Below are 23,113 nucleotides of genomic sequence, written 5' to 3' on the forward strand. Positions count from 1 at the left end.
TGGGTGCCTACCCGTGCCTGCTGCCACCACCACTGCCAAAACGCTCCAGGTCCAGAAACTCGCTTTCACCATCCTCTGGGCTCATGCCGGTGCTCCTTTGGGCAGAAGTGAACAGGCTGCCCGCTGCCGAGGGCTCTGGGACGTGTGGGTGCAGGTGCGATCCAGGGGAGGAAGGGATGTGGACGCCCTCGGACAAGTAGCCAGGATGGAATATTCTTGCCAGCGAGGGGCAGGGCATCTGATACCATGCTGATCCCTCTATGCCAATGACGGAAGATGGCGTGATGGAGAATGACAGCTCCCAGTGCCGGGCCGCCTCCAAATGGCTGTCAGAATGGCCCCTGACGTTTGGAGGCGCTCAGTCATCACAGTGCGGGCGCGTCATGGGCTGCTGTGTCACGAACTTCTCATAGGTGACAGGGCCCTTGTAGGCCGTGGATCAGGGGTTTCGGTGGGAGATCTATGGGTGAGATCCAGCAATCCTCTGAATTTGGGAGAGGGTGGAACGCATGAGGTCAAGGGAGGATCCTTCAAGAGGCTTCTTTCTGGGGCATCTGGGTAGCTCAGTGGGTTAAGCCTCTGCCTTCAGCTCAGGTCATGGTCTCAGGGTCCTGGGATTGAGCCCCATCTTGGGCTATCTGCTTAGCAGGGAGCCTGCTTCCTCCTCTCTCTCTGCCTGCCTCTCTACCTACTTGTGGTCTCTCTCTCTCTCTCTGTCAAATAAATAAATAATTTTTTATTTATTTATTTTTTTTTTTTAAAGAGGCTTCTTTCTAAAGGCTCTTCATGATGAAGTCACAGGTCAGATGAGGAAAGACAGGAATACGCCTCTGCATGGTCATTCTGGAATCTAGAATAAGGAGAGTCGGGTAAAAAAGAATTTATGGGTGTTTTATCTGTTAAGACAAAAAGGCCAACTAAAGGGATGAACTAGGTCAGAGAAGCACGTCCCTTCATTCCTAGCTCCCAAGCTGAATTTGCCTGTGAAAGGAGAGCCTTCCTCCTTTTATATGTGGAGACCCTGCGTTCAAGAGGCCAATCCCATTCCCATGTGGAGTACCCAGTATGTGTCCAGTGAGGATGTGAGGGTGAGCAAGGCAGAGGGAGTCCATCATCAGGGGACCTGGCAGGGCAGGGCAGGAGTGGGAAGCACACACCCAGGAAGAAGACTGTGACAGGGCTGTGGGCATTCACAGACAAGGCACCTACCCCAGTGCAGAGGGCCCTGGAAGGAATATCTAGGTGGAAAGCTAAAGACAGGTGGGCATTGTGAAGGGGTCAGCTTACAGGCCCCATAGGAAGTGGCCCCCACAGGCCCCCCCTCATCTCCTACCACGCTGCGGCCACATAGGCCTCCCTGCTGTTCTTCAGACCTCAAAGTCAGTCCCACCTCAGGGCCTTTGCACATGCAGCTCCATCTGCACAGAATGCTCTTTTCCCAGCCATCCTTGTGTTTCCCTACCTGGCCTCCTTCAGGTCTGTGCCCAGCTGTCACCTTCTTAGGGAGGCCTCCTTTCCCAGAGCCTGCCCTGCCTTTAAGTTGTGACCTACCCCTCCTGATTCCCTTACTCTGCTCTAGTTTTTTCAATCATTTCTTTCTTCTTACATTATATAAAACTGGTTTATTTTAGCTTATTACTTGTTGTCTGCGTCGCACTCCTAGGATACAAGCCCCATGAGGACAGTAGTTTATGTTCCATTGTGCTCATTTTGATAACCCCAGGCCAGAGCGGTGCCTAACACAGATTTCATGCTCAGCAGTGTTTCTTGGATGGATCGATGGACCAACGGACAGATAGATGAACAGATGGAGCAATAAAGGAAACAAAAGCTCTGGGTAGACTAAACGGCAAGAGCAAAGGCCCAGCAGTGAGGGAGCTGAAGGCATCTTTTGAGGTTGCCCATGTCTGGAAGTGAGGGCGGCAGGAAATGAGCCTGGAGAGGAGCCTGGAGCCAGGTGAAGGACAGCCAGGAGGCGTGGTAGAGTTTGCTCACAATGTGGGGACACGCAGCTGCTCCTGCCAACCTCCCTGTAGCTGACGTGCCCCGGGTCTGAGTTCCAGCCAACAGACTGTGTGTGGAAGTGCGGGAGCTTCCTTCCAGGCTCTGTCTTTCCCATTCCACCACTGCTGCTGGGGACAGCAAGGCCATGCTGCTGGTCAGTCTCCTGGAAAAGAACGCAGGTCCCCGGGCTGCTGTCTGGGCACAAGCCCCCTGCCAAGAGTGAGCTCCCCTTTAGGCTTACTCCATGACTGAGAAATACATCTCTGCAGGGCTGTCAGCATCCAGCCTCTGGGCATCAGTTACACCAGACAGGATGCTAACTCTACCTGGAGCTGGGTGCTTCCGTTACTGAACACAGGACACGGCGAGTGAGGGCTTAGTGGTCAGGTGTGGAGCCACGGACACAGACTCTGCAGAGCGGAAAGGTGGAGACTCACATTGCACAGGTGCTGAATGTTCGGTACCCCCACTCCTGCCAGGCCCCGGAGGCCAGAACCCGCCACTACCCGGCCTGGGGCTTTTGGGGGCACTGAGGCAAATGAAGCCCATAGTGTGTGCCAGCGGCTCCTTCAGTCTGCAACAAGGCTGAGGAACAGGTGTGTGCGAGATGACCATCTGCCCACGGAAGGCAGGTGGGTGAAAGACCAGAGGCCTGTGGGATTGGACAAGGCCCCTGCTACTGGCTGCGAACGGCAGGGACTCGACCTGACCGTGCCCGAGACAGCAGTGGCCCATCACAGCTTCCCTGCTTCTGTAGACAAAGCTTCGGCCACTTGCGAGATCGGGGGCAGTGTCCCTTGGGCCCGCCAGCTCAGGGTATGAGCTGCTCCAGAGGTTCAGCTTTGGTAAACTGAGGCAGAGACAGACGTTGTGATTAAAAGCAATGAAATGGATCTTCTTGAAAGCTCCATTAGAACATAGTGACGGGCGCAGTCCTCCAGAACTTCCCGAAAGGAGGCCTCCCTCGGTTTTGGAGGGAACCGTACTGCCAACGAAGGGGCCCGCAGCTTGGCCCCTGAGGCCACACCCATGCGGGCAGGTGGCAGAGAGCCTGCAGACCCCTTCTCGGAGGCAGCCACGGAGTAAACAAGATGGGGATGGTCCTTCCAGAGAACAGAGTTGGGCCCGAGCCGGGGAGAGGGACTCTGTGACACCTGCCCCTCAGGATCCCGTTGTCGCTGGCCTGGTGCTGCCACGAGGTGGGCTGTCTCCTGCCCTCCCTGTGTCAGATGAGAGCTGTATCTGCGGTGATCCTGTCCCCATCCCACCATCTCATCCTGGCTCCGAATGGGCAGTAACTTGGATTTTACTACTAGATCACAGGCTGGTGGAGAACATTCTCCCTCTCTAAGAAAGAGGAGGCCTCAAACCGAAATGGGGTGTGGTGTGGGTGGTCCCTCCGGCAGAGGGGGCCAGTGAAGAAAAAGGAGCACTATGATTGGGGGGCCAGAGGACAGATTGTTGCAGGGACTCCGTAAGTCACCAAAACCCCATGTCCTGCCCTTCCTGGACAGACAGATGGCATCTCCCGGCCTCCCTGGTCGTTAATTGGCAGCAGAAATGAACAGAGGTTTTCCGAAAGTGGTGCCTCCCCTCCTCCCATCTCTCTGTCCTCTTCAGGAAGTAGTGGCCTCCTGGAGAGGGAGAGCCCAGCGTTGCGTCTGATCTCTGAAGCATTGTTCAGTCTATTTGTTAGACCAACAATAACTTAACAAACACACAGGATTGGTCAGGCATCTTGATGGCTGCTGAGGCTTCTGGGGACTCATTGAAGGCTTATAAGCAGGAAAGTGCCAAGTTCATATTTGTTTTAAAGGAATTATGGCTGCTAGAGTGTGGAGAGAGGATTGCAAGGTGAAGGTTGGGGGTAGGAAGGCAGCTTAGGAAGATCCCCAGTGTCCTGGACCACAATAGGGGAGTAAGATAGAGAAATGGGTTAGGTTTGAGGGGTCCCCAAGTCCACAGCTGACAAGTGGCAGGGGTCAGGACACAACCTGGAGTCTGTCTGGTGGAAGATGTCCCTGTGAGTTGAGGGGTGTGCATGTGCGTGTGCATGTGCATGTGCATGTGCGTGTGCATGTGCATGCGTGTGTGTGTGTGTGTGTGTGTGTGTGTGTGTGCACATGGCCCCCAGATACCATCTCCACTATAGCCAGCCCAGGCCAGGGCCCTACTTCCCTCCCTCATCTGACCTCTGGTCTCCCAACCAATCTCTTATACCCTGTGGGCTGCTCTCCACACAGTAGCCATAAAAATCTGCCTAAAACCTTGGTCAGACTATGTCCAGTGCCCTCCCACTGAACTGAGGGTATGATCCAAGGGACCTGAAGCAGCACCTGTGTCCCTCGACTTCATCACACTTCACTAGCACTGACCTTGTTTCTGTTCTCCCAATCCTTCAAGCTTGTTCCTGCCTCAAGGCCTTTGCATTTCTGCTCACTCTACCTGAAGTTGTCTTCCTCCAAACATTACCATAATTTCACCTTCCTTGTCATTTAGATCTGTTTTAATTAGACACGTGTTCAGTTGCTACGAAATCCAACTCACAGCGGCATTTCCTATATTCTACGTATTATGACGTCTGGAGGATGAAGGCCCAGGGCTGGTGCTGTGGTGCTATGATGTCACTGAAGGCCCAGGCTCTTTTCATCCACCTCTCCATCTCCTGTTGGCTTCCCCCTCCTGCTGTTGCTTCATGGTCACAAAATGGCTCCTGTACCCCCAGGTATCACAGCCATAGTCTAGGCAAGAGGAAAAGTGGATGCTGCTTTTCCTGACCTTCCCGTCTAATGTTGCCTCCCCAGACGCTCTTTACCTCACTCCCCCATCTTACTCTGATCCTGTATCACTCCTTGGACTTTTCTTACTTGTTTCCTTGCTGGTTGATCCACTCTTGCCCCTGAAACAGAAGCCCAAAAAGCAGGACTACACCCGTCATGTTCCTTGCTCGTCCGCGGCTGTGGCCCAGTGCCAGAAACACAGGGATATTTGTTGAATGAATGAACACTGGAGTCCCCTAGCTAGCTTGGTGCCAGAGTCGGGACTCCAAATCCGACTGCTCACCTCAAGGGCCTGGACATTTCACAGAGAGTCCCTGGGACCCTGCGTGTGAGGAATCCAGGAAGTCGGGGGAGCTACCCCGTCTGTGTGCAGGTTGTGGGCCTATGAACAAGGAGCCTGTGTTTGCCGGCCTGGATGCAGAGAGAGGTCCTGCGCTCGAGCCCCACATCGGGCTCCCTGCTCGGCGGGGAGCCTGCTTCTCCCTCTGCCTGCCACTCCTCTGCTTCTGCTCACTCTGACAGATAAGTAAATAAAACCTTAAAAAAAAATAATGTGAGTAGGGTGAAATGAGGTCAGATGGGAGGGCGCCGATCGAGTCTGACTGGTGAGTTCACAAGAAGAGGAGATCTGGACACACAAGGAGACTGTGTGTGTGTGTGTGTGTGTGTGCGTGCGCATGGGGAGATATGTGAGGACACCCCGAGAATGTGGCTGCTTCAAGCCGAGGAGAGAGGCCTCAGAAGAAACTAGCCCTGGTTTCTTCATCTCCAACTTCTAGGTCCCAGAGGCATGAAAATAAAAATGTGTATGGTGGGGTGCCCGGGTGGCTCAGTGGGTTAAAGCCTCTGCCTTTGGCTCAGGTCATGATCCCAGGGTCCTGGGATTGAGCCCCGCATCGGGCTCTCTGTTCGGCAGGAAGCCTGCTTCCCTTCCTCTCTCTCCACCTGCCTCTCTGCCTACTTGTGATCTCTGTCAAATAAATAAATAAAATCTTTAAAAAAAAAAAACAAAGAAACCTCAGCACCTTAAAAAAAATAATGTGTGTGGTGTCAGCCCCCCAGTCTGTAGCATTTTGTGTGTGATGGCAGAAGCGCGCCCCACTGGCCCCAAGCCCCTGTTTGTGAAATCGGCCTCTGAGTAGGTGTCTCACCTACTTGATGCTCCCGAGGGAGGCATCTGCTCGAACACGAACTATAAAAAGTCACTTTTATCATCAAACCGTCCTGACCCAGTTTGGGCAGGAGCTCTTCCTATTAAAACCGGAACTTCAGTGTCACCCTCCAGGCCCCTGGCTCTGTGTGGCCCAGCCCTGACTTAGGAGCCGGCCAGGAGGGCTAACGGAAGGCAGCGGCCTCGTCCATGTCCTCCTCTGTCACCGGGCTTTCCCACACCCTGGCACAGAGCAGGGTTTGGTGGCACATGACCGAATCACACCCCTCCTCCGAAGCTCCACGACCGCTGAGCGGCCTCGCTGTCATGCCCACGGCCGCCAGTCTCTAGCAAGGAGTCCGAGATCAGTCAGGGCAATCTGTGCCCTTCCCACACTCACGCTGTGAAACTGGGCCAATAGCTTTATCTTCACACAGGCATGAGCTTGGGGTTCCCCGGGAACGTGGTTTGTGCACACACTGGGGCCTTTTCCGTGTCCAAGGTGAGGTGCTGCCAGGAGGGAGGATTGAGGTTCCCTAGGAACAGCCTGGAAGGACACCTGGCTGCTTGCGGCTGGTCTCATGACTGGGCTTGGGCGCCACGGAGCACTGGGAGGTCAGCCTTGACCCACCGACTGGAAAGCATTTGCCAATACAGGATTTCAGGAGGGGCTTGTTTCAGGCGTCTACGCCAGTCGAACAAGCCACTGCCAAAAATGGTCGTGGAAAACAAGGCCCATTTCTGGCTGTTCACGGAGACCGTGGGTCAGGAGTCTAGACGGGGCACAGCAGGGAGGGCTTAGCTCTCACTCTCGATGTGTGGGGCCTCAGTGGGGATGTCAAGAGACTGTGCTGGTGAAGCTGTGGGGAAACAGCCCCTGGTTGTGGTGGGAGTGGAGGATGCTTGGGTGACAGTTGTCAATGCAGCAAGCGCCCACGCCCTCTGAGCCCGCAAGTTGTCTTCGGGAAATTATCCCACAGGAAGGTGTGCAACACCAGGAAGTCATGCAAACACACGGATTGCAGCCGTCTTTGAAACCGTAAAAAGACTTCTGGGAGGCTGCCTAAGAAAAGCAGGGCAGAGGTAACCATGGCGTGTGGCATCCTGTGGAATCTCGAGCATGCCCAGAGTGACCCCCAGGATACGCTGAAGTGATACTAACAAGCCACACAGCCCGTGTCCAGTATGCACCGTGGGGGTAAAGGACACAGTGGTTAGCAGATAGAGACATTTGCCTATGTCTGGGTCTGCCACAAAAGACACAGCAGAAAGGCACAAGCGATTGTTCTAGAAGGTGTTAAGGACGAAGTAATGGGAAGACAAGGATGTGAGAAACTCACTGTCTCTGCACATTGTTTTGTAACTTGAACATGATGCCATGTGAATATATTATCCATTCAGAATCAAAGTTCTATCCTTAAGATGCTCACTTTTGATGCTTTTAGTCGTAAGTCCAAACCTTCCTGTGAAAACATGCAAAGATGTCTTTGTTTGCATCCCGATGCCTACGATGTGTGGGGAGGGGTCTGAGCTGGCCGAATATGCTGGACGCACACTCGTCGCTCCTCCTCGCAGGAGCTGCGCGCCGTAGCCATGTCAGTGCCGTCTGCTCGTTCCATCACACACGTGCCTTTTTAGACTCTTCCCTGCAGCCAGGACTGGAAGCCTGCAAAGCGCACTTCCTAGACACCCCGGCGGGTGACAGGGCCCACAGGAGGCGTGGCAGGTGTCCTGGAGACAGGAAGGAGGGAGGAGCCATCCCAGGCCAGGGTACTGTGGCACCTCAGGCCACAGTGGTGACAGCAGACACCCCCAGGGGTGTGGTGCTCAGCTCTTGCTCCAGCAAGTGGGAATCGGGTGGGTGTCCTTATTGTCCCCTTGCCTCTCCTGTCCTCCCAACACCTCTGTCAACAATGCTCTGTAGTAAATTCCTTCTGCTTGAAATACCTACGGGGGCTTCCTCTCCCAACTGACACTGACTAGCACACAGAGAAACTTACCACCTTTTACAGAGAGAATTGAAACTCAGAGCAAGGAAGTAATTTAACCAAAGGCAAACCCAGCACCTCTCCTCTCTCACTATGTGCTAGTCTCACCCCAGTCCCATTTCTGGAACACTCGAGCTCACGCACACTCCAGAGCCTTCACGGGGATTCTCTCTGTGCAGAACATCCTGTCTCCAGCTCTGCCTGTGCACACTCTCCACTCGGGGCCCATGCAAACGCTCCCTCTGGAAAGACATCTCCTCTAGCCCCCCATAGTCTCCAAGTCACTCTACTACATCATCCTGCTTCATTTCTTCTTAGAAAATCTCTGCAAGCATTTACTTTGTTGTTATCTCACTAGGTCTGAAAAGCCCATGAGGCCAGGCACAGTGTTCGTCTTACTAAATGCTGTGTCTCTGGAGCCAAGAGTGGGACACAGAGTGCATGCCATACTTATTTGCTCTAAGAATGAATGAACAGAAAGGGTGCTCGATTACTTGTGAGCCCAGCTAGGACCGGGCCATCCTGCTGGCTGGCTGGCTGCTAGCCACTCAGGAGTCTTTCGGGGGTCCCACTGCCCAGGGGTGCCTACGGCCACAGGGATTCTGATTTCCACCATTCGGTCTGTGCCCTCAGCGCATGCTCAGTTACATGCCGAGGGAACTAACCTGCCTATGAACTGTGAAGCTTCCAGAATGTGTGTGAGCACTAAGAGTGATCAAGAGGCAACCCTGGCGGGTGAGGGGGCTGTGTCTTAGCTCAAGCCAGCAGACTGGAAGCAAACAGCCTGCAACAGCCATTGGAGGCCTTACATCTCCTCTGTGCGGTTAACATGGGTGTGCGACCTGTCCTTGTTGACAAAGACAATGACATTTCCAGAGCTCCTCCTGAGGGGCACCACAGCACAGTGTAATCTCCGCAACCAGACAGCTCGGGTTCAATTCCTGGCACCATTCCTGACCGACAGGGTGATCTCAGAAAGTCACTCAGGTTCTCTGAGACTCAGTTTCCTCATTTACACAATGAGAACATTGATAATAAGAGCATCACTTTCACGGGGCTGTTGTAAAGATTAATAGTTAAATCACTTAACATGTTTACAGCAGGGCTTGGCGGAACATCACCACCCGTTGTTACTGGTACCGGTGTAACATGTATGTACAAGTTCCATGCATGTATCATATGTAATGCTCAGAGCAGTCCCGTGAGGCAGGGCACTAATATCACCCCCACTTGACAAACAAGGAAACTTAGCAAGTAGTTGTAGAAGTAGCCCTGGAAGCAGAGTGTGGCGCCAGGCTTCACACTCAGCTGTTCTAAAATCCCGAGAGACCCTCTGCATCCCCACACTGGTCCAGAGAAAACAGGTCTGTAGGTGATGAAGAAGCAGCATGGTACTTGTCCAGCAGTCTCTACCGACAGGTTGCATACACACTGGCACCACGAGGCAGGGTTGTGTGACCTAAGCGGGCACTTCCGAGGTACCAATCAGGCCCAAAGTCTAAAGGCTAGTTGGCTGGCAGAGAAAGATATTTTAGGGGAAGCCTGGATTTGCTCCAGATTCGCTAGCCTGGCAGTTTCCAGGCAGGAAGGAGAGGCAGTTGAAGCTGGCAAGCTGGGCAACCTCCAAACCACGGAGGGGCCTCTAGATTGTGCTAAGGAGCTTGAATTTCATCATATAGGTAATGAGGGACTGTGAGAGGAGGTCAAGCATTTAAATCTATTGTGGACCGTGAGCGGGAAGGAGATACAGATGAATCCTCTCCTTGATGCTAAGAGTGCCATCAACACCTGACAGCCCTGTGCCCGGGAGTGCTGAGTTCCTACAGGCTTGGATGCTGACAGCAGGCACTGTGCTTTTTCCTATCTGGGAATCTGGAGCCGATTTTGCCATACAAGAGTTGCTCAAATATTTATGGAACCAACTAACGTGTTGTATCCTTGTCTGCCGAAAGCAGGAGAGGGACTACAAGTTCCAACACTGCGAAACGCTCCTCCTCCAAATAGCCCAAAGGTCCATGGGAGCAGCAACTAGGAATCACTGGGTCCCGTTTCCTGACTCTTTCGGGCAGGGTCCAGGCAGGGAAATGCCAGGTCCTGAGCCCGGCTCAGGCGGGGCGATTTGCCCACCATATACTCTCAAAGACATCGAATTAGGAGATTATGTTCACGTCCCCGCACCAAGATAGGAGTGGGCTGTGCGGTGGAGACTAAAGGGTCTCACGGGCCCCATCTAAAATAGGCTTTTCTCTGCACAAGACCGTTTGTTTCATAGCAATGATCACATGTTGGAGTTCTTCTCTTCTTTCCGTTGAGATCTCGATTCCAACAGGGTGTAAGCGGGAACTTTCATGACAGAAGGGACCGCCTCTGTCTGGTCCCCAAAGCATCCGCCGAGTCCAGGGAACTGGGGGGAATGGAGCGGGAGTAGCGAGGGCCTCTGAGAAAGGCCCGTGGCGCCTCCGGCCCCTCGGTGACCTTAGGGGGCAGAGGCCGCTGTGAAGGGCACAGCGGGCCGCCTTCGCGGAGGGCGAGACGAAGGTGCCGGCTGGACACGCAGGCAGCCGGGCGAGCACGAGGGCGGCGAGCACGGGTAGGACAGGGAAGCTGAGGGCAGGCCCCGCAGAAAGCGCGGCGCCCCTCGGCGACTGCAGCGGGCAGCGGCCGGACGCCTCCCGCGCGGTGGTCTGGGAGTTGTAGGCACTTTCTTTCCATTCTCCTTCAGCTATTTGCTCCTGAAGCCCAAGGCCATACAAGCGGGCGGGCGCCTGTGACTCCTAATCTGTGAACTCTGGGAATTTAAATTCTAAAAAGGTGCCCTGAGTAGGACTCTTCCCAGGGTGCTTCCTTCCACTCCGCCTGGTTTGAGAACTACACTTTCCAGGCAACCTCAAAGAGGCGGGGCTTCCGGCGCGCGCGGCGTATTCTGGGCATTGTAGTCTCGAAGGGCTCGATTTCCGCCTTCTGCGCAGACCGGGGCTGTGGCCCGGACTACATTTCCCTTTAGTCCGCCCACTATCCCGAGGCCGCCTTGGCGCGAGACATTTGCGAGCTGAGTGTCTCCAAGATGGCCGCTTGGGGAAGGAGGCGTCTTGGCCCGGGCAGCAGTGGCGGCAGCGCCCGAGAGAGGTGAGATCCGGGGGCCTGTTGCTTTTCCAGGGCGAGTGGGTCGGGAGCCTGGAAGCCAGTGAGGCCTCCTGGGGCTGCACCGCTGTCCCTGCCTTCGTCCCCGGGCTCCCCTTTCTCGCCCACCCGCCCTCCTCGTACTCCTGCGAGGCACGCGGGGTTCCTGCTCTGGCCGATCCAGGATCTGGGTGGGATCCGGCGCCCGCTCTAGCCCGGCTGAAGCGGCCTCCGCGGAGGGCTCCGGGGAGGTGACGATGCGGGGCCGGGAGAGGTGGGCCGCGGCCATACAGGGGCCGGGGTCGGGGCCAGGCCACGCGGGAAGTACCGGGAGCCCCGTGCAGGCCCAAGGGACCCGCCTAGCATCCCGCGGTCGGGCAGCGTCCGAAGCTCCCGTCCTGCCTGGCCACCAGCGTGGCCATTTCGGCCACGACTCCTGACGTGATGAGGGATGGCTCCGGGGAAGGAAAAGGAAGGGAAGCCTGCACGGAATGGGCCAGCTGCGGGAGGATAGTGCGGTCTGCACGTTTATCAGGGTAGCTTTAACCTTCCCCAGTGTGTCTCCCGGACCGAGAGCCGGCCGCTTCCTCGAACCCTCCGATTCTTGCGACTTTTCGAGGGTTCTCTGCAAGCCCCCTGCTGTGGAAGTCCTTTAAAGTGACCTTTCTTAATGAATGATGAGTGGGTAGGGAGCTAGGGGCTTGTTTCTTCCGAGGTGGATCTCGATTTGGAGAACTGATTTCTAGAAGATGAGATTGTTAGAGTTTTTGTGTTTCGGGTTGAAGTTACAGCTCTTCGAGAAAGCAGTTTCAGCTAGAAGCCACTAGAAGCTGTTCAGCTACTAGAAATTTGGGGAAGGATGTGTATTGGTGGAGTCGCCTGAATTCAGCTGCTCTGTCCATTTTGTTTTGGCTTGCTTGGTATAGCCGAGGTCAGCAAGAAAGTTTTGTGTTTGTGTGTTTTGTCTCTTTGGAGAGGCTTATTAAACAGAACAGTGTCTCCCCCACCCCCCGCCTTCCCCTCCCCTCCCACCCAACTATGCTCATTATTCCTTTTCTTTGATTCCATCACGTATGCGTTGCTGTTGTCTGCAGATGGTTTTCTCGTTGGGAAGAGTCTTCCTGTTTGGTAGTTGTGGTAGGCCAGCTATCTTAAGCTCAGAGTTATCCAGCGTTGTCTGCTCTGCATTTCCTCTTCCGTGGAAAAGCAGTGAATGGCAAGCAGATATTTTTGTTTTTCCAACTCCAATGTGGTATTTCTTAGATCAGACCATAGGAAGAAGTTCAAGAAGTGACCTCAATGGCCTTTAAACCTGGCAAACGTTTTCAGGATCTTAAATGCGACCATTAATCCTGCTTAGAAAAGCCAGAGTAGCTGAGAGAAAGGCATTTCTCCTTACTGGATAAAAACAGCTGGAAGGGCCAAATGGGAATGCCCCAGACATCATACAAGGGCTGTGCTAGCACAAGTTAAGCTTTTATTGATCTAAGAAATCAGATACTGGGGATATTATCTCCTTGGTTGGAGACAGGCATTAATTCAAAACTGAGTTTGCAGACTAGCAGCCCATAGGCTGAATCCAGCCTTTGACTGTCGATCCTCAGGTTTTGGGTTTTTTTTTTTTTTTTTTTTTTTTTTCCCGATCCTCAGGTTTTAAAGAGAATTTAAATCAGTTGCCAGTACTTAAAAGTTGGAAGATTTCACGCAAAACTCTACTTGAAAAGCTGAGTGGTGGCAGACTGCTTTTGGTCAGGGCAAGTGCTCTGTAGTTCATTACTCACCTGACTCACTGCAGTTACCTACCTAGTCTCCCTAGGTGTGCAGGTTGCAACCTTTGGCCTGGAGCCGAAGGCTCTGCTCGCACATGCAGATGCCCCAGGAATGGGGCAGCAGATTTTATGGTTCGGGTGGCCCCATCTCTCCTCCTTCAAATATCATGGTGTGTGGCTGGGGAATCTTTCTAGTTGCCTTTTTGGGGAGGCCCTAACCCGGCTCTGTTGGAGGAGTCATTCGTTGGAGCCCAGTTGCCCTAAGATCCTCCCACGCTGAGCAGGGGATGGAAACATAACCCGCTGCCGGGCCAGCTAGCTAACTTCTGGGCACACCTCCATTCCTGCTCAGTGGGTGGAAAGACTGGGAGGGGCAGGCTGGATTAATTGATTGCCCAGCACTGTAGATTAAGAGGCCCAAGCATATTATTGGCTCTTAGGACTGAAATAGGGTGTTTATGGCTCTCTTAAATGAGTTTGTTCCATGTCACATCTGTGCTAACCCAAATATCAGCTTAACATTGGAAGACCACTTTCCAGAATTACTTGACACACCCAGTTGGAGTCTGTTTTATACTGAAAGCAAAGGACACTTTGCCTGGTTTGGGGCAGGAGCTGGAGCAGAGCAACACTTTGGGCAAACTTTCCAGATTTGCCAAGTGGCTGCAAACTCCCAAGCATGACTTGTACTTAAAGGCCCTGCCCAGGACTGTACCGTCCACCACAATTTCAGACATCAGCTGTGTATTAGTCCGCTTCAGAATACATGATGTGTGAATTCTTTACCGGGTTCTTGAGTTAAGAGCTGTGTTCATTCAGTAGCCACTAGTCACATGTGGCATTTAAATTTAAATTAAAAATAGGGGCGCCTGGCTGGCTCAGTCAGTAGAGCATGTGACTCTTGATCTTGGGGTTGGGAGTTTGAGCCCCATCTTGGGTGTAGAGATTACTTTAAAAAAAAATCTTAAAAAATTAAATAAAAATAAGATGAAAAAATTCAGCTTCTCAGTCATACGAGTCAGTCCCATTTCAAGTGCTCAGTAGACACATGGGGCTTGGGGGGCTACCACATTGGGTAGGGCAGATTTAGAACACTTCCGTCACTGCAGAAAGTTCTAGTGATGCAACAGCGCTGGTCTAGACTAAAGGAGGAGAGGGGTGGAAATAGCAAAATGCTAGCTGCTCGCATGTTGATTTTTCTCTCCACTCCGTTAAATCCAGGGACTCAACAGTGTTTGTAATGAAGAACATCAGACTCTGAGCTGTAACCTGAATTCTTGTCCAGAATTCAGCACACTGGCAGCGAGCACACGAAACAGATTGCCACTTGGCCTGTCGGCGTCTTTGAGACACACTTGCCCATCTAGGAAGGCACAGTGCAGGTATCTGTGTGTTCTGCCACTTGGGTGCCGCCCTGGACCAGCTCCTAGACGGGCCCGCCCGTCCTACTTGGGCCGCTTGTCTTCACTCCCTCAGGGCCTCTGGGCGTCCCTGAGCTCTCCGTGATGGTTGGAATGTGAGTATAGCCACGTACTCTCAGCTCCCGCTCTTCCCATCATGTGAACATGTGCTTGATCTGATACTCCTCGTGATGCAAGGCAGCAGCGCTGCTCAAAGACCTGGGGTGTCCAGAGGGCCGGGCATACTGGACTAGATGTTCAGGTGTTCAGGGGAACCCCTGGCCTGTGCGGCCGCCTGCCTGTGTTTTTAAGCAGTCAGGTCTGTGGGATTGTGTCTTCCTCTTTCTGTACCAGATACCTTCTTTCCCGGACTTGGTCGTGCTGTTCTGACAGCGTGGCTTTAATATGTGAGTCGGAGAGTGTGGTCCTGGATGGCTGGTGGAGGGTTTAGTCCCGGTCCAGTTGAACAGATGCGCCACAAGCCATGAAGGCAGGTGGCTTACTTTCTGGGAGTGACATTCTCCTCATTCTGATCTGAGCTTTTCCTTCTAGAGCTGAGGACCCTTAGTGGCCTGGGGTACTTTTTTTTTGTCTTGGAAAACTGCCTCTGTGGCTCCGGTGTGTGGTGAAAATGTTTGTTCCTCCTGGCCGTGGCCGAGGTGCACAGGTAGCCATCCATGCCCGAGTCTGGGTGTGGGGGTCCTCCCCAACTGCCTACCGGAAGGTGGAGTCGGCGCACTCGGCCACAGGTTCTGATCCCGGAAATTGGATATTGCAAGTTAAAGTCATCTGCTGGGGTTCATCCTCCTCAGGCATGACGTTCCGTCTTCCTGGATTGACGGGAGCGGTCTGGTTCCAGCGGCGATACTTTGCGCCTCGGGGATTCAGTGCTTTAGACCCCATTCCAGCTCGGGCCCAGCTTTGCGAAGGGCAGGATGCTCTTGTATGGGCGGGGAGGCCGAGGCCAAGCTGGAGCTGGGCTTCTGTGTACAGGGCCTCAGTGAGTGGAGGCAGTGGGAGGAGGTGGGAGGTCCTCCACAGAGCGAACCCTCGGGCACCTCCCAGCTGCCTCTGTGTTCTGTCCCTGCTGCCAGCAGCGGCGTTATGGGCCACGGAGTTCTAGGGAGAGCCAGTAAGCTTAATAGAGTCACAGGAGTGCTTCAGCTCAGGGCTGATCCGTAGGATTTTCTGCCATAACAGAAATGTCCTGTCTCTGTGCTGTCCATTAGGGTAGCCGTTAGCCGCAGGTGGCCACGGACGGTTCGAGGTATGGCCGCTGCGTCTAAGGAAGTGGATTTTGTACTTGACAGTTTTAGTTAATTTAAATTTACAAACAGCTGCGTGGGCCAAAACACACTTAACTGGGGTGTGTTTTGCAGCTGTCACCTGGGTTGGCAGAGCCCACCCCATTCCGCCCTCGCTGTGGCACTCACTTGGGAAGAGCTAGAGCCTTTGCCCTGTTTGACCCCAGGCAACGTGGCTTAGAGCAGCAAGGGCTTCTGCCCTTGGCGACAAAGCCAGCGAGTTACCGAGTGGGAACTAGAATCCAGGTCTCCGGACACCTTCCCTCGGTGTGCGGGGCTCTCTCTGAAACACATGAACATGTCGGGTGCCTGTACCTCGGCCTGTTTGGAATCATCCTCAACATTCGGGGCTACATGCCTGTGCCTTGCTGTCCGGATTGGCCTTTAAAGCCACAACACAGAATCCTGCCGCTTTCTTTGGCTCCCCAGGAGGCACTTTTTGGTTAGCCGGAAGTACGTTCTAGTTCTGGAGGTCGAGGTATAGTCCAGCACCTCCCAGAGCACAGGTAATGAAGTGGCCACATGCTTACTGGGTAGAAAGCAACCTGACATATGGACCTAGTTTAATTTTTCACCCAGGCGTTGTCTTAATTACTGTAATTGTTCTTCTCCTGTCACTCATTTCAAATGCACTTCCACTACTGTGTGTTGGTGATCTGTCACATTCAGGCCGGGTGAAAACACAGTCTGCCTCCCAGAGCTTCGGGTTGACATCCTTTGTCGTTCAGACAGGAGCTCCCAGCCCAGGCCTGCCTGGGAGCCCAGGGCCCGCCCCAGGAAGTAAGCCCAAAGCAAGCGCTTCCGCTGCTGTTAGATTAGCCTCTTCCTGTTCTGCCAGGACCAAAAAGTGATGGTGGCCTGCACGGTGCCTTGGCTGGTGCTTGCTTGAGGCGACGGAAATGAAATTTTCCTCCTGCTCACTGGCAGGACTGTAGAGGGCTGAGACCAGCAGGATACCCCAGCCATGAGATGCTGCCTGTGCCCAGACCCGCGGTGGTGGGCTCGTTCTCCGGCAGCACACGCTCCTTCGTCCACACAGAGGCAGAGAGTCGCTGCTGGGACTGGGACTGGGCTCCCTCTTGCTCGTCTCGGCTGTGCAGTCTCGTCACCCCGAGAGATACAGGGCTATCAAACAGTTTTCTTTTTGACAGAAAGCTGGCGATTCATTTCCGCATTATAAAAGAAGCATATGTGTGTTTGTTTTCTGTTTTTGAAAAGTACAGAAACCTATGCAGGAAAATAAAACGTCAGTCACCGGGTAGGCCGCCATCCAAAGAAAACCCCTGTTGACTTTTCTTCGTGTCCAGCATCTTTGAACTTCCATACTTCCCTCCAGATCTTTTGTCTTGGATTTTTACAAACTGTACATTAAACACATCAAAAGTATGTTTCTAACATGTGAAAGTCATAAACTTGCTATCGTATGTCTGACCCTTGAAAATACTGTTCTAAACAAAAGCAGGCAGGCCCAGGCAGCCACAGGCACGATGGCGTTTATACAGAACGTCCAGAACAAGGGAGTCCATCCAGTCAGTGTGTGGATTGATGCTTGCCAGGGGCTGGGGAGGGTTGGAGGAAACGGGGAGCGATGGAGTTTCTTTTTGGGGTGATGGAAATACTCCAGAATTGATCATGGCGTCTGTTGCACAACGCAGGGAAGGCAGTAAGCCACCGGATTGTACACTCCAAATGGGTGACTTCTGTCTCAATAAAGCTGTTATTTAAAAAGTATAAATCAAAACCACAGATCAGGATGCCTGCTGTTAAAAACAAAACAGGTGTAAGCGTTGGTGAGGATGTGGAGCAGTTGGACCCCTCATGCCCTTTTGGGTGCAACGCAAAGGGATGCAGCCATGGTGGGGGACAGTGCAGCGGTTCCTCAAGAAGTGAAAAGTAGAATTCCCATATGATCCAGCAGTTCAGCCTCCAGGCATAGATCCAAAAGAATGAAAAACAGAGACTTGAGCACATAGTTTTATACCGTGTTCACAGAAGCATTATTCCCAATAGCGGGGAGGTGGAGGAGGTAGCCCAGGCGTGATTGGGGGATGAACAGGTGTATAGACACTAGATGGAATATTCTTTTATTCATCCTTAAAGGGAAAGGAACTCCTGACTCATGGCGTATAACATGGGTAACCCTTGAAAACGTGGTGTCAAGTTGAGTAAGCCAGTTGTAGGAGGACAGATACTGTATGATTTGACTTACACGTGGTACCCAATGTTGTCCAGCTCTGAGGGACACAAAGTCGAAGGGTGGGGGTAGGGGTGGGAGCTGTGGTTTCGCGGGGGCAGAGTTGTGCAGGCAGAAACCGTCCTGGAGCTTGTTTGCGCCACAGCGGGAAGGTACTGAACGCTACTGAACTGTGCGCTTACAAATGGTCAGGACGGTACGGTTTATGTGTGTGTCACCATGATTTGGAGGCAGTAAACTCATGTGCTCACTGCTCAGCTTAAGTAGAAAACTAGCATCACCCTGGCCCATGTGTCCCTTGCCACAGGCAGAGGCCCCCTCCTCGCTCATGACGTCATTTCCTTGCTTTTCTTCGCAGTTAGCACACATGAGGACCCTCCTCAGTGGCAGCTTCTCCGGCAGCGCTGTGTGCATTCCGAACGTCCACACGTGTCCCTGCTTTCTCCCCAGTGAGGGATTCGGCTATACGTTCCCTGCCTGGTGGAGGAGCAGCCCAATTAGCGGTCTCTTCGTAGCAGTGCTGCTCTCCCCACATGGTGCTGCTTGGAACATTTTTGCACAGCTCTGATTTGGGGGGAGGTATCTCCAGACTTTGGGGATCTGGGTTTGAGACTACTCTGGTAATCACGGAGTCCCCCGAGACCGGCTTCCCGACGGTGGAGGGCACCGCAGGGCCACATGCTGGGCAGGCTGCCAGGTGCAAAGAGGGTGCCCACATCCAGGGAGTCGAGTTGGGTGGCCTGGTTCTTCGTTATGGCCCCCTTCTCACTGGAAAGCCAGTGTTCTCTGGGAGCTCCGCTGAAGACCCTGTCTTCACCACTGCCAGGGCAGATTCAGAGGAGGAAAGGGAAGGGTCTCAGGCCCACTCTGGGTGAAGGGAGCGTGAGGGGGGCCGATAGGAGAGCCCCAGGCACAAGGGCCCATGACCCTGGGGCAGCACCCACAGCAGCCCCTCCAGCTTGGACGGGTTCATGCTCTGCTCTGCTGGCCAGTTTAGAGATCACCAAGCAAATTGATGTCAGCACTGGCATAGGGGGTTTAGGAGCACGACCTTGTACCCTAAGTACCATGGATTGTATTTGGTAAAAGGGCTCCTGTTTTCTCTCTGGAGCCGCTCCATTCCTCTCCCCAATGATGGTCGTACATCCCAGGTCTTTGTGTATCCAGAAAGGTTCTGCATGTTTAAAAGCAAATATACACCTTTTTTTTTTTTTTTTTTTTTAAGGTTTTATTTATTTTAGAGAGAGAACACAAGTGGGGTGAGAGGCAAAGGGAGAAGCAGGCTCCCCGCTGAGCAGGGGTCCAATGCAGGATCCTGGGATCATGACCTGAGCCAAAGGTAGATGCTTAACCAGCTGAGCTACCTAAAAGACCCTAAAAACAAACGTATACCTTTTTTAAAGTACACTAAAGATCACATACTATATCACTGTTCTGTGCTTGGCTTGTTCAGGATGACTACAGTCTGCTGGGCAGAGAGGGCACTATATGCTAAGGTAGATTTGCGGTTTGGGCAGGAACATTCTGTAGTCCCAACCTTGACACCCAGGTTTTGCCTTAAATGTTCTGGAGGGACTTTGTGGCCAGAAAGGCATCCCTGGCCTCGCTTTGATAGTGGGATGCACAGTGAGTTGAACTGCCTCCTCTAAACCGCTTGAGAACACAAGGGAAGCCGGGGCTGCCTGGGAGCCAGTCCTCTCCCGGGTCCTGTGCACACGGGGCCAGTCACCCTGTGACCAGTGATTTCCATTTCCGCTGGGACGTCTCCAGCCAGCGTGAGACTCTGCCTCTTAGGTGTGCTTGTTTGCTCCAGGTGACTTCTAAAGTGCGGAGTCCTGCCCAGGAGTAAGAACTGAAATGAACTCCGACTCCCCTCCCTGAATTCAAACCAAATGGAGGCCTTGAACGGGGAAACCCTCCTTTTCCTGTCTCATCTACTTCCGGTGGATTCTTCCGGAAACAGCTCATTAACTCCTCCCGGAGAGGCAGCCCCAAGTACTGGCTCACCGCAGTGAGCTGCTCCGGCGATGGCCCGTGTTTAGGAGGCTGCTCGTCTGACCCCCCCAGTGCACAACTTCTCCCCAGTGCACACCGTTTAATTAGGGCCTGTGATTTAATTAGGAGGCTCCCCTGAGCCCAACTTAATTACAGTTACTTTTTCAGAATAAAGAGTTCCCTCTGCCCAAGTCCCAGCCAGTGCCTTTTGCTAGAGTGGTTCCCACCTAGGGATGGAGGCCCCTTCCGGAGGATGCCCCTCCCCCTGCACTCGGGGGCGGTCATGCCATTACCAGTGACTTTTCATTTCTGATGTGACCATAGGAGAGTACTGAGCACTTGTTTTTCTAACAGGGTGAAACTCTTTGCCTCTTAGGTTTGCTTATTTGTTGGCTAAAAATAGTTTTTATTATGCTGAATCCTGCCTGGGAGTGACTGGAGGGAGTGCTCAGTGGTCCCACTCTCTCATCGCCTGTCCTTTTTTCTCAAAGCGTACCCCCGACAATCCAGTTTTCACCACACTTAGCAGGTCACCTTTGAAGGAGGGCTGGGACCTAGAGATTCTGGGGGTGACCTTGTTTTAAAAGCTTTCACTTGTTCTTAATGTGGCCGGTCCGTGATGAGGACGCTCTGAGCCCGGCTCACTTGTTGCTTTCCTCAGAGTGGCCGCTGCGTGTGTGCTCCGGGATGTGGGGGGACCGGTGGACCTTGTGTCCTTGATCACGTAGGGCTGTGCGACTCATTGGACAAGCAGAGCTCAGGAGGATGGGCTCAGTACACTGGTCCAGAGCCCCAGTTAGAAGGGCATGGGCTCAGGTGGGGGCACCAGGAGCCAGATGGGGGTCCCTGGACATTCTCTTGTTCATGATGGTCTGACCAGCCCAGGGACAGGGGCTGCTTTTCACTGAGGCACGTGAAAGGTGTTCTGTGCTGCCTAGTAACAGGGTTAAGTGACTTGATCCAGCTTCTAGAGCTGCATCTACCAGTGTCCCCCCGGAGGCTGGTATAAAGGCTTTTTACTGGATGAACTGAGAACACAAAACTAAGAGAAACGGTATACACTGGAAGACGGTATGGAAATTCAGAAAGATCTGGACAGGCTGAAACAAGCCAAATGGAAATGACAAGGCGTGTACGGGTCTATATTTAGGTTAGCCCATCAGGGGTGTGGAAAGATTCTGCTTTGGATGCAAAGTTTGCACTGGAGAGACGTCAAACAGAATCCCGAAACCGCCTCAAATGCCCCCCATGGCCCATGGGCCAGCTCTGTGGCCTTGATTCACAGCTGAGTCGTCCATCCCTGAGCCTCCAGATTTGTCTTCTGCTAGTGAGGGTCAGGTCACCCATCCCTAGTCCCAGGGGGGGATGTTGGATCAGCTCAGCCACTTGAAGTGGGTCTTTGTGAACAGTCTTTCTTTCTTTCTTTCTTTCTTTCTTTCTTTCTTTCTTTCTTTCTTTAAGATTTTATTTATTTGACAGATCACCAATAGGCAGAGGATGAGGGGAAGCAGGCTCCCTACTGAGCAGAGAGCCCGATGTGGGGCTTGATCCCAGGACCCTGAGGCCATGACCTGAGCTGAAGGCAGACGCTTAACCCACTGAGCCACCCAGGCGACCCGTGAACAGTATTTCTTATGTGAGTGGGAGGAGCGTTTCCTGGCGATAAATACAGAGTCCTGAACGCACAGGGTCAGAATGGCCAGGAACCTCTGGGGGTCCTTCGTGTGTCCCCCTTACACTGAATTTCATTGTCACTCTTCTTGAGGCCTTGTCTTTTCCTAATGAGATCAGAGGGCTGCTTTTTCTAAGCTGTGTGCCTGTGTTCTCGGGGGGTGTTCTCGGGGCTGCTGGCCGGGGGTGCTTTGTGCAGCTTGTCCTCCTGTGACAGCCAGAGGAGTTTTGTTCTCAGTCATCTGAGGCGAGGACGACCCTATCAGTCTTTTGTTCTGTGGGGCAGGGATGACTGCTTTTGACCCTTGCAGAGGGCAGGGTGTTTGGCACTATTGGCCTCAGGTCTGTTGGTTTCCGTCAAAGAAGCCTCCTCCCTCCAAGAGCACATTTCATCCTGCCGACCTTGGGCCTCTGCGTGGATGTGATTCTGGGCCGAAACACTCTTTCTTCCTTGTGGCTCCTTTGCAGACTTAGCTCTGTCCACTCAGTCCACTGCGTTGGTCTGCCTGCCAGGCCTGGTGCACATCACCGGCGGTCATCCCCTTAGAGATCTGGGTACTCCTCCTCCTGTGTCTCTGCATTTTGCCATTTTCTCTCAGGAGAAAAAAAATTCTTCAGTGACTACCTTGTATATTGGGTTCCAGGGACAATAAGACCATAAGCGAGACGTGGTGGCCTCGAGAGCTCGGGCTGACTGCTGAGCCAGGTGCCCAGGCTGCGGCCACGGACTTGTCCCCAGTGTCTCGGCACGGAAGTGGGGCGCGTGCTTCTCAGCGGTCTCACTGTCTCCTCTTTCCCCCGCTTCCCCAAGGGTGAGCTTGTCGGCCACGGACTGTTACATCGTGCACGAGATCTACAACGGGGAGAACGCCCAAGACCAGTTCGAGTACGAGCTGGAGCAGGCACTGGAAGCGCAGTACAAGTACATCGTGATCGAGCCCACGCGCATCGGCGACGAGACGGCCCGCTGGATCACCGTGGGCAACTGTCTGCACAAGACCACCGTGCTGGCGGGCACCGCCTGTCTCTTCACCCCGCTGGCCCTGCCCTTGGATTACTCCCACTACATCTCGCTGCCCGCCGGCGTGCTCAGCCTGGCCTGCTGCACCCTCTACGGCATCTCCTGGCAGTTTGACCCCTGCTGCAAGTACCAGGTGGAGTACGACGCCTACAAACTGTCCCGTCTGCCCTTGCACACACTCACTTCCTCCACCCCGGTGGTGCTGGTCCGGAAGGACGACTTGCACAGAAAGAGACTGCACAACACGATAGCACTGGCCGCCCTGGTGTACTGTGTAAAGAAGATTTACGAACTCTATGCCGTATGATTGCAGTAGGACGGGGAGAGAAGCAAACGACCCAGCCCACGAGAGACGACCCGAGGAGTCAGATGGCCACAGCAATAGTTTTTGCTCTGTGAGGCGGCGGAGCCTGGGAAGGGGTTTGGTTTAATAGTTGTTATTTAAAAAAAAAATAATAACACAGATCACAGGCGTACCAAGGGTTTTCAGCTCATTACACTAAGATGTGGATTCCCGTAACCCGCGGGGGGGTCTGAGCTGTGGGGGTCTGAGCTGTGGGAGTCTGAGCGGGTGGTGGAATGTTGACAGCAGCAACGCTACGGAGGGGGTATGAATGCGCTTGCGGGGTTGGGGGGGAGGTCTTTAAGTCTGTTGTTTAACTGTACCATCCAGAGCCAACCACAAGCTATTGACCATTAAAATTATGAGAATTTCAA

The 23,113-nt window shown here is 53.4% G+C and overlaps 1 protein-coding gene across 2 annotated transcripts; it reads left to right on the top strand.

Annotated features, from left to right (window-relative positions):
* Positions 1-9,709: 9,709 nt before the first annotated feature.
* Positions 9,710-23,113, top strand: TMEM11 (transmembrane protein 11). 2 transcript variants are annotated; one of them, XM_082706842.1, is made up of 3 exons: positions 10,948-11,048; positions 14,033-14,327; positions 22,187-23,113. In XM_082706842.1, exons 2-3 carry the CDS (start codon positions 14,317-14,319, stop codon positions 22,701-22,703), a joined length of 528 nt encoding a protein of 175 aa, XP_082562968.1. In that variant the 5' UTR covers positions 10,948-11,048; positions 14,033-14,316; the 3' UTR covers positions 22,704-23,113. The 2 variants fall into 2 exon arrangements, with proteins under 2 accessions (XP_082562967.1, XP_082562968.1); XM_082706841.1 differs by lacking the exon at positions 14,033-14,327 and having other exon boundaries at positions 9,710-11,048.

This window comes from Mustela nivalis (genome assembly GCF_964662115.1).
Source record: "Mustela nivalis genome assembly, chromosome: 17".
In the NCBI taxonomy this organism is placed as follows: domain Eukaryota; kingdom Metazoa; phylum Chordata; class Mammalia; order Carnivora; family Mustelidae; genus Mustela; species Mustela nivalis.